Source organism: Moschus berezovskii, chromosome 3 (genome assembly GCF_049115385.1).
Source record: "Moschus berezovskii isolate FMDL1 chromosome 3, NW_MosBer_1.0, whole genome shotgun sequence".
Classification (NCBI taxonomy): Eukaryota; Metazoa; Chordata; class Mammalia; order Artiodactyla; family Moschidae; genus Moschus; species Moschus berezovskii.
In genome coordinates, this window is record NC_142462.1 from 31,451,051 (window position 1) to 31,463,209 (window position 12,159).

Here is a 12,159-nt window from a genome sequence, read left to right on the forward strand (position 1 = left end):
TTTGCAAATGTGTTTGTCTATTTTTTTTCTCTCAATCTATTTTCTTCATGTTTTCAATGAATTTTAGTTAAGTACGTAGAATGCACTAGACACTGTGGCTCTCAAGACAAGTGTCAAGCTCACAGGGGCCCAAGTGTACCAGGGCAGGGGGTTTTCTAAAGAAGTCACGCTGACTCTAAATTTTAAAGGAGAAATAGAACTCAGAGGATGAAGTGAGAGAGGAAGACCAGAAGAGAGTAGATGAAACGAATGGACTGTATTTCAAGTCAAAAGTGTAGGAAAAACAAAGAATTTTGTAAAGTGAAATAAGAAAATTAGCCTGAAAACATTTTCATGCCTTCTAAAAGAAGGCATCTTTGTACAATTAAAGTATGTGGCAATCTAATATCATTTATCAAACTGGATCTTTGAATACTTACATTTAATTCAGTTTTTAGCATTTCTTCAAGACAACGACCTACATGTTCTTCATTTTCTTTTGTGTCCATAACTACACAAACTTGTTGTGAAATTCTTTCTGAAATAAAAAAGAGATGAAGTTTTAAGCTTCAAAGAGATTATGAAACAAAGCCCTAGTACACTGAAGCCTATACTAACTTGCTATTCTTAAGTGCTGAATAGGAGGTTGTGGGCTTTGGGCCAAATGAAGTGACCAGAACTACACAGAGATATTCTTGACTCATTGACCAACCAAGCCAGTAAATCTATGTATTTAACATTTTGTGGGTGGATAACTGGGACATCATGTAAGCAACAGAAATAAGAGATCTTCAGAAACATCTGATGAGAGTAACTGGAGGTGACAGCTATTTCGCTCAAGACTTCTATCCTTCTACATTTACAAGGAATCTCCCAAGATCTGATAGAATCCCTTCTCTCAAGCAGATCCTCTCTTTAGGCCATCATATATCTCCTGCATACAGTTCACTGTGCCATCTGGTACCTTGATGACACACAGCATTTTCCTTGCCATTCCTTTAGGTTCAGTCTGTCAAGTAAATTCCTGCCTGTTTAACTATTATCACAAGTTAAAATAGCCAAAAATAGATATGCTCCAAATTTGGAAGGCTTGATATTATATAATTTAAAATCAAAATCTGTATGACACAGAGATAGTCACCTTGGTAAACCTTAGATACACTCTCACAAAATATGCACAGTCCTCCTTTATAGAAGATATAAAATACTAAGAAAAGACTATATAACTACCAATTTAAGAAAATATTGCATGGTATTATGTCAAGGACTTTTTTAAAAAGCCTAATTTTAAATAGGAGTCCCAAATCAAAGTAGGTTTAACACTTGACCCAGCTGCTTCTTACACTGGTAACTCCATAAAACAGGCTTTCTATAAACACTGTTCTAGCAATAGTTAATGATTCATCCAAACAAAGCTGAGAATGACAAACCATTTAAAATAATGTCACCAGTAAATGGTATTCCTATTACCATCCACTTCCCACTTATCAAGAGTATTACATGTTCCAAGAGTCATACCCTATATTCACACCAATTCCAATGATGATCTTGCAAACAGTATTATTGTGAATCTATGTAACAGATTAAAGAAACTTCACTTCAGAGAAACAAAGTAACTTGCCCAAGATCACAGGGTTATGATTAGAAGAAAAAGAATCCAAATCCAAAGAAATCAAGCACACAAACACACAGCCATTCTACACCACTAAAATGAAAAGCAAGAGTTATCTGACATGAACTGAACATCAAGGATTCTCCTATGAAAGTTACTAATATTTCACAGTCATTATCCCATTTAATGGCTCAAAATAAATATGTATTATTAGCTAAGTATTATAATTCCTGTTTTTACTCATTCAGTTCAGTCACTCAGTCATGTTTGACTCTTTGCGACCCCATGAACCACAGCACGCCAGGCCTCCCTGTCTATCACCAACTCCCGGAGTTCACTCAAACTCATGTCCATCGAGCCGGTGATGACATCCAGCCATCTCATTCTCTGTCATCCCCTTCTCCTCCTGCCCCAATCCTTCCCAGCATCAGAGTCTTTTCCAGTGAGTCAACTCGTCTCATGAGGTGGCCAAAGTATTGGAGTTTCAGCTTCAGCATCAGTCCTTCCAATGAATATTCAGGACTGATCTCCTTTAGGATGGACTGGTTGGATCTCCTTGCAGTCCATGAGACTCTCAAGAGTCTCCTCCAACACCATAGTTCAAAAGCATCAATTCTTCGGTGCTCAGCTTTCTTCACAGTCCAACTCTCACATCCATACATGACTACTGGGAAAACCATAGCCTTGACTAGACGGACCTTTATTGGCAAAGTAATGTCTGCTTTTTAATATGCTGTCTAAGTTGATCATAACTTTTCTTTCAAGGAGTGTCTTTTAATTTCATGGCTGCAGTCACCATGAAATTGACGTTATTTGACATAAATTGACATTATTTCTTCTTTTTAATGGTTTTGTAAAATTCACTGGTAAAAGCCAACTGCTTTTGTAGTAGCATTTTCAGTTAGATTCATATCTTAAATGGACAGACTACTTTTCCTAGTTGTATTTGCTTATGAATGTGTTCATTTGATCTAAATTTAAGTTATTTAGCATAAAGCTGTAGACTGAATGTGTTCCCTCCAAAACTCATACTGAAGCTCTAACCCCCAATGTGATACTATTAGGAGGCAGGGTCTGTGGGAGGTAAATAGATTTAGATAAAATCATGAGAGTGAAGTTCCCATGATGAGATTAGTGCCCTCATAAAAAGAGAAAAAGACACCAGATTTCCCTCTCTCATCCATGTAAGGATTCTGCAAGCCCAGATGAGAGCCCTTCAGTTCAGTTGCTCAGTCGTGTCTGACTCTTTGCGACCCCATGAATCACAGCACGCCAGGCCTCCCTGTCCATCACCAACTCCCGGAGTTCACTCAAACTCATGTCCATCGAGTCCGTGATGCCATCCAGCCATCTCATTCTCTGTCGTCCCCATCTCCTCCCACCCCCAATCCCTCCCAGCATCAGACTCTTTTCCAGTGAGTCAACTCGTTGCATGAGGTGGCCAAAGTATTGGAGCTTCAGCTTCAGCATCAGTCCTTCCAATGAACACCCAGGATCGATCTCCTTTAGAATGGACTGATTGGCTCTCCTCGCAGTCCAAGGAACTCTCAAGAGTCTTCTCCAGCACCACAGTTCAAAAGCATTAATTCTTCGGCGATCAGCTTTCTTTACAGTCCAACTCTCACATCCATACATGACCATGGGAAAAACCATAGCCTTGACTAGACGGACCTTGGTTGGCAAAGTAATGTCTCTGCTTTTTAATATGAGAGCCCTTAGCTGGGAAATAAATCTCCTAGCACCTTGATCTGGGACTTCCCAGCTTCCAGAACTGTGAGAAATACACTGTTGTTTAAACCACTCAGGCTACAGTATTTCACTATAGGGCTTCCCTGGTGACTCAGATGGTAAAGAATCTGCCTGCAATGTGGAAAACCCAGGTTCGATTCCAGAGTTCAGAAGATCCCTTGAAGAAGGGAACAGCTATTCATTCCAGTAATCTTGCCTGGAGAATTCCACGGACAGAGGAGCCTGGGAGGCCACAGTCCATGGGGTCACAAAGAGTCAAACATGACTGAGCAACTAATACTTTCACTTTAAGATGACCAGCAAAGTTATTTACATCTCACTGCAGCGTCTATGAGTTGCACCAATGCTCTCTTTTCATTTCTGATGATAATTACTTGAGCCTTCAATATTTTTCATGTAGAATTTTGCCAAGGTTTTATCAACTTTATTAACATTTTCAAAAGAAAGTTTTACTGACTCTTAGGCTTATTTTCTAACTCATGAATCCTTACTATTTTCTTCAATATCTTCTTCAGTCCACTATCTTTGGGTTTAATTCACTGTTCTAATTTCTTACAAAAGATGCTTAAATAGTGGGCTCTCTGCTTTTCCTTTTTTCTAATACAGTCAACCCTTGAACAATACAGGTTTAAACTGTGAGAATCCACTTACAGATGGAGTCTTTTTCCATATATACATTCTACCGTACTACACAACTATGACTGGTTAAATCTGCAGAGGCAGAGCCTCAGACACAGAAGGTCAACTGTAAAGTTATCCATAAATTTTACACTGTGTGGAAGGTGAAGTTCCAGCACCCGTGTTGTTCAAGGATCAAAACTTTAAGGCTCTAAATTTTCCTCTAATAACAGCTTAATCTATACATTAAACTTTGTGATATTTTTCAGATTAAATTATTTCATTTTCATTTTTCTCACTGTATACATTTAAAATTTCCACTGTGATTTCTCATTTGACTCACAGGTTATTAATTTTTATTAGTTTTATTAGTCTGCTATTGTGCAAGGAGAGATAAGAAAGACTTCCTCAGCGATCAATGCAAAGAAATAGAGGAAAACAACAGAATAGGAAAAACAAGAGACCTCTTCAAGAAAATTAGAGATTCCAAGGGAACATTTCATGCAAAGATGGGCTCGATAAAGGACAGAAATGGTATGGACCTAACAGAAGCAGAAGATATTAAGAAGAGGTGGCAAGAATACACAGAAGAACTGTACAAAAAAGATCTTCCCGACCAAGATAGTCACGATAACGTGATCACTGACCTAGAGCCAGACATCTTGGAATGTGAAGTCAAGTGGGCCTTAGAAAGCATCACTACTAACAAAGCTAGTGGAGGTGATGGAATTCCAGTTGAGCTATTACAAGTCTTGAAAGATGATGCTGTGAAAGTGCTGCACTCACTATGCCAGCAGATTTGGAAAACTCAGCAGTGGCCACAGGACTGGAAGAGGTCAGTCTTCATTCCAATCCCAAAGAAAGGCAATGCCAAAGAATGCTCAAACTACCGCACAATTGCACTCATCTCACACGCTAGCAAAGTCATGCTCAAAATTCTCCAAGCCAGGCTTCAGCAATATGTAAACCGTGAACTCCCAGATGTTCAAGCAGGTTTTAGAAAAGGCAGAGGCACCAGAGATCAAATTGCCAACATCCGCTGGATCATGGAGAAAGCAAGAGAGTTTCAGAAAAACATCTATTTCTGCTTCATTGACTATGCCAAAGCCTTTGACTGTGTGGATCACAATAAACTGTGGAACATTCTGAAAGAGATGGGAATCCCAGACCACCTGACCTGCCTCTTGAGAAACCTGTATGCAGGTCAGGAAGCAACAGTTAGAACTGGACATGGAACAACAGACTGGTTCCAAATAGGAAAAGGTGTACGTCAAGGTTGTATATTGTCACCTTGCTTATTTAACTTATATGCAGAGTACATCATGAGGAATGCTGGGCTGGAAGAAGCACAAGCTGGAATCAAGATTGCTGGGAGAAATATCAATAACCTCAGATATGCAGATGACACTACCCTTATGGCAGAAAGTGAAGAGGAACTCAAAAGCCTCTTGATGAAAGTGAAAGAGGAGAGTGAAAAGGTTGGTTTGAAGCTCAACATTCAGAAAACAAAGATCATGGCATCTGGTCCCATCACTTCATGGGAAATAGATGGAAAAACAGTGGAAACAGTGTCAGACTTTGTTTTTTTGGGCGCCAAAATCACTGCAGATGCTGATTGCAGCCATGAAATTAAAAGACGCTTGCTCCTTGGAAGGAAAGTTATGACCAACCTTGATAGTATATTAAAAAGCAGAGACATTACTTTGCCAACCAAGGTCCGTCTAGTCAAGGCAATGGTTTTTCCCGTGGTCATGTATGGTTGTGAGAGTTGGACTGTGAAGAAGGCTGATCGCCGAAGAATCGATGCTTTTGAACTGTGGTGTTGGAGAAGACTCTTGAGAGTCCCTTATACTGCAAGGAGATCCAACCAGTCCATTCTAAAGGAGATCAATCCTAGATGTTCATTGGAGGGACTGATGCTAAAGCTGAAACTGCAATACTTTGGCCACCTCATGCGACGAGTTGACTCACTGGAAAAGACTCTGATGCTGGGAAAGGTTGGGGGCAGGAGGAGAAGGGGACGACGGAGAATGAGATGGCTGGATGGCATCACCGACTCTGTGGACATGAGTTTGAGTGTACTCCGGGAGTTGGTGATGGACAGGGAGGCCTGGCGTGCTGTGATTCATGGGGTCGCGGAGAGTCGGACACGACTGAGCGACTGAACTGAACTGAACTGAACTGATTGTGCAATGAGTGGTCAAAAATTTAGCAGCTTAAAACACCAACTAATTAACTTACAATTCCATAAGGCAGACAAGAAAGAGAGAGAAAGAGTTAAAGAGAGCATGAGCACGCCCAAGGGGGCTCACACATAGAGAAACGATAAAGCAAATGGGGCAAGACATAAAAACTTAGCGAACTAGTGATCTGCATAAAACACAGGTGGAAGTTATATGTACTCTTCTTACATCTTTTAAGGGATTCCCTGGTATCTCAACTGGTAAAGAATCCACCTGCAATGCAGGAGACCCCAGTTCAATCCCTGGGTCAGGAAGATCCCCTGGAGAAGAAATAGGCTACCCACTCCAGTATTCTTGGGCTTCCCCGGTGGCTCAGCTGGTAAAGAATCCGTCTGCAATGCGAGAGTCCTGGGATTCAACCCCTACATTGGGAAGATTCCCTGGAGAAGGGAATGGCTACCCACTCCAATATTCCAGCCTGGAAAATTCCTTGGGGTTACAAAGAGTCAGACACAACCAAGTAACTTTAACTCAGTCTTCATAAAAGACAGATGGAAGTTATATGTACTATTCTTACATCTTTTAAGTTTATATCTTTTGCTGCTGCTGCTGCTGCTGCGTCACTTCAGTCGTGTCCGACTCTGTGTGACCCCATAGACGGAAGCCCACCAGGCTCCCCCATCCCTGGGATTCTCCAGGCAAGAACACTGGAGTGGGTTGCCATTTCCTTCTCCAATGTGTGAAAGTGAAGTCGCTCAGTTGTGTCCGACCCTTAGCGACCCCACGGACTGCAGCCTACCAGGCTCCTTATATCTTTTAGGCCTGAGTAAAAAACAAATGGAAGTTATATGTACTATTCTTACATCTTTAAGTTTGAAAGTATGTTAAAATAAATATTCAAATCCCCCAAAACAAATAATATACAATTAAAAATAAATTTATATACACACATAGTCAGAAACTTTAAAATTCATCTAAAATTTTAATTATGTGAGGTGATGGATCTGTTACCTAACCTTATTGTGGTAATCATTTCACAATACATACAATCAACAATTATGATTGTATTTGATGTACAACTTAAAATGTTTTATTTTGATTATATCTTAATAAATTCTCCTCTCTGTTCATTAAAGATCAACTGAGCAAATAAATAAGGACTAGATTCAAGACAATGTAACATAATAATGAACAAAGTGAATCTTTTATCATGTGCTTTCTGTATTGTGTGCTGATCTCAGTAATTCTCACTTATATTCTACATAAAGGTCTGTGCCAGTTAGCCACTTTCTTAGTTTCTACAGTCCATATCAATATCCTTTACCACCAATAATGATTAAGTTTCTACATGCCTGTGGTCATTTAAAGTCTAAACTAGGTTCAACTGGTTCTCAACCATGGCTGCACATAAGAATCAACTCTCAGGATCCTTTTTGCTTTGCCTTTATATTTTTAAAATACATACGTGTATAACTCACCCAACAAGGTTCTTGCCTCTATTTTTTGAAGCTCCAAAAGTGATTCTGATGCTCAGCCAGGGTGAAAGTTTCAGCTTACTCACTGCACTAATTTGCTATAACTGTGAGATTTATAAAGATTTCTGTATCTTTAAAAATACACAAATTACCTACTATAGTTGATTAATTCCCCCAAAGTGGTGTAAGTCTTTTTGAGTACAGTCATTTGGGGGTACTTTTTCAGTTTTCTATCATGTGCATATTGTGGCAATTGGAGAATGACGAGTTTAGTGAGAAAAAAATGTGCCGGATTACTCATTTCCCTTTGATATTTGGGGTGTGAAACTTTTAAAGAAACCCATATCCACCCAGCTCCTACACTGATCTGTATGACTCACTGGGGTTTCCAATTTAGCCATTTCTTGCTCAATACTGTAAAGACAAAACCAGAAGAATAAAATGCCATGTTTACATTTCAATTACAGGTATGAGGCACATCTTGGGTGTCCAATATTGGTTAAATTACTAAGGCAAATGCAATTTTTCAAAATTTTACACAGATTTTGTATCTGAAAAGATCCTGAAAATAATACAGTCATATTCTGACAGCATTTTACATGTATGAAATGAGAAAAAGGACTAACAATTTCTATGTAAAGCCATACTTTCTATTAATATAAGGAGTCTGTTTTGTGCTTAGCCGCTGCAGTCATGTCCGACACTTTGTGACCCCATTGACTGCAGCCACCAGGCTCCTCTGGCCATGGGATTCTCCAGGCAGGAATACTGGAGTGGGTTGCCATGCCCTGCTCCAGGGGATCTTTCTGACCCAGGGATCGAACTCACGTCTCCTGTGTTTTCTGAGTTGCAAGTGGATTCTTTACCATTGAGCCATCAGGGAAGCCCAATATAAGGAATTTATAAGTATCTAAAAGAAGACATGGGAATAATAAAAGATCCTACATGAGGATTAATGAAGATTGTATCAGTTAACATACATAAAGCTATGCAGAATGCTTTGTACAAGTACATCCCCAATAAACACTCACAGAATAAATGCTCTTGTGGTCATAAACATTCAGTAAGATATAAATTAAGACTCCTTTCATCTTATCAAAATATGGCCCACCTCTAATTCCACACTGTGTCTTGCAGTCTTCAACTTTCAGAGTTTGATAAACAATCCCTATCAACTTGGCTCCACTTTTTTTCAAGTTTCAAAGTTTCACCAAATATGCAGTAGTTCTGCGTGGTAATGGAAAACATATCTTTTTTTTTGCCCATGCCAGGTAGCATGCAGAATCTTAGTTCCCTGATCAGAGATCGAACCCAGAGGCCCAGGAATGACAGCAGAGTCCTAACCAGTGGATCACCAGGGAAGTCCTGGAATACACATCTTAAGTAATAAATAGTACCCTGTTTTCACTACTGAAATCTTCTAAAGCTAAAATAGATACCTTCTAATTCTAATTATTCATGTCTTAATTTGTCCACTAGACCTAGGCTAAATCATCTTGTGTTTGTGTTCAGTGGCTCAGTCATGTCCAACTCTTTACAGCCTCATGGACTGCAGCCCGCCAGGCTTCTCCGCACATGGAATTTTTCAAGGAAGAATACTGGAGTGGGTTTCCATTTCCTATTCTAGGGGACCTTCCCTAACCAGGGGTTGAACCCATGTCTCCTGCATCTCCTGCATTGGCAGGTGGATTCTTTACCACTGTGCCACCTGGGAAGCCCCATGTTAAAGCATCTTATATGATTTCTATTAATGATTCCACAAACACACACTGACAACCTTAACTGATAATGCTGATGTACTTAAGATCCTTATCAACAGAAGACATCTGCTATGACAGACATGTGCCATGCAGATGGAAGGCTAAAATGAGAAGGAATGTAGCTATAGGAACAGAACTCAAATAAACTGGACCTCCTCAAGTCCACATTTATTCTAGTATTCCTCAACTCAGGAAGAGGGGAGAAAATGCACATATTTTAAATTCACTTTTTTCAGGAAGAACAAAACACTTTCTCAACATAATATGATTAATCCTTATTATTTCTCAATGCAAACAAAGTATTTAACAACTTCCTTGAGGTTAATGATGAAAACAAAAGAAAAACAGAAGCCTTTAGAATTCTTAATCTACTGTTCTAACTATTAATAAAGCACTTCTTAGAAGTTTTTAGAGGTTAAAATAAAAACAATAGCACTGGGGGAAAAAACCATAAAATCATTTGACTTCCCAGAATCATAAAAACACTCACACAATAATCTATTCTTTGTTCTCTCCCCCCAAACGACGTAAGGATAAATTGGAAAGCCACTGAAATTAAATCATACCTGACCATTCAACTTGATGACTAATATTATTCTGAGTTTCAATCTTCATACTACCCTCTTTTATAAACAACTTTTAAAAAATCTTTCTAAAAGGCACCTGTGTCACATAAGTAAATATTTTTATATCTAAACCCAGTAGGGTACATCCCCCTAAAAAATCATTTTAAACATGTACTCGAATTTATACTGAATAATTTGATTTATATATCACATTTGGTGTCACACAGCTCTCAAAGGGATTTAACATAAAAAAACTGGAACATAACTTGGAAATCAATAGGTTAGTATAAAAGCTGTAAGCATTAATTAACAAACTCAAAATTTTCAGTTTGAGTGGAATCTTCCTCCCCATGCATGACAACTTCTAAATGGCCAAAGTATACGTATGAATGCCAATAATTAATAATAATGCCAAAAATAATGTGCAACTTGATTTTACTTTACTGGATATGGTGATTAACTTTGTCAACTTGATGGGGTCATAGGATGCCCAGATATTTGGTCACACATAATTTGGGTGTTTGCTGTGGGTAACTTTAGATCAGTTTAACATTTATATCTGTGAACTAAGTAAAGTTCTCCCTAATATGGGTGGGCCTCATCCAATCACTTGACCCAAATAAAACAAAAGGTTGACCCTCCCACCAAATAAGAAATCAATCTCCTGTGTAACAGCTTTACACTGAAACCTGGCTCTTTATGATTCCACAGAAGTCTGCTGGCCTTTGGATTTGAACTGGGATACTGGCTTTGTAGATTTTGGACTTGTCAGTCTTGATAACCTATAATCATGTAACCCAATTCCTTATTGTGTGTATACATATCTCATGTATTGTGATTCTCTGAAGAACTCTAATACACTGACAAGAAAGCATTTTAAGCATTTTTGAACAGATAATTCAGTATTATAAAGTCCTCGCTAGAGGATTCCCATTCCTTTTATTTTACATGGGGCAGCATATGATCACCCCCAACCCCATAGGTTTCACACCTTATTCTTCAGTCACTAAATCATAGCACTTCCAATTCCCTGGACATATCATGATCCTTGTGCTTAAAGTTCATGATCCCCCTACCTGGCAATGCCATAACATTTCCTTGTCTAATCCTTCAGTAAGGGCTACAGCACGAATCATCTGCGTTAGTAACAACAGGCAAATGTTTTAGATGTATTTTGGTGGTAAGAGAAAAAAAGGGGAGATAGTAACAGAATCACCAGAAAGACATTTTTGAAACTACAGTCCCCCATCTCCAAACCTCCAGTGCTGATAAATGAAGATATCTCTCTCAAACATATATAAGCAGGATCCTCCTCATATCCAAGTATGAATCACCACATTGATGAATCTAAGTGTTCCTGGGGAAAGGTCTCTCACCGAAGGATTTCAGAACAGGAAAGAAATCCACATGTACTGTGACCCTAGTAAATCTATCCACAAAGCATATGGTCAGGTGGTATACACCAACAGAGCCATCAGTTCCTTACAGCCAGCCATCATTCTGGTTGTCAGTGCATTCATTCTGATTATTTAGTATTCATGCCATTCTATAATTATTTGTAACATTGCATTTTTTTTAACTATGGTAATACTTTTATAAGTTATTTCATTTAATCATCCAAAAAACCAAGGCGAGCAATTCCCCATTTTACAGATGAGCTAAGTGAGGCTATAAAGCCAGTTAAGTTGCCCAAGATCATACTGCCGCGCACTGTGAACTTCAAGCTTTCTCACTCAAATCTATGGAAGGTAGTATCCTAAACGATATTTCTCTCTCATACCGTTTTGCATTTTATTTTGCCTTCATTATTGTTTTTACATTGGATTATATTATCTATTTGTTCTTTTCTCCCCAAAATCACAAACTCCTAACTCTGTAACTTAAAATTTTCCAACACCAACCCCAGGTTTTAGCATAGGGCACCAAGAAGGTATTGAACACTGATTAGTTTCCAAGCTCCGTGTGAGGATCATAACCAAGATACTGTTAATGGCGTGAACTGTGTCCCGCTCAAAATGTGTCTGTTGGAGCTCTAAGCCCCAATTTCTCAGAATGTGCTATATTTAGAGATATGAATTTTAAGAGGAATCAAGAGTAATCGGTTAAAATGAAGACATCAGGGTGAGCACTAATCCAATATGACTGGTGTCTTTGTTAAAAAAAAAAAAAAAAGAATTAGAAGAAATTTGCACACAGACATGCACAGAGGGAAGACCT

General features: G+C 38.8%; 1 protein-coding gene across 4 annotated transcripts in view; it reads right to left on the minus strand.

Moving 5' to 3' along the window:
• The window catches only part of CRPPA (CDP-L-ribitol pyrophosphorylase A), a 366,781-nt gene that overhangs the window by 205,750 nt on the left and 148,872 nt on the right, over nt 1-12,159 (minus strand). For all 4 annotated transcript variants that reach the window (XM_055420525.2, XM_055420523.2, XM_055420524.2 and 1 more), the window contains exon 6: nt 420-517. In XM_055420525.2, the coding sequence (XP_055276500.1) occupies nt 420-517 (98 nt within the window). The remainder of the gene's footprint in view (nt 1-419; nt 518-12,159) is intronic.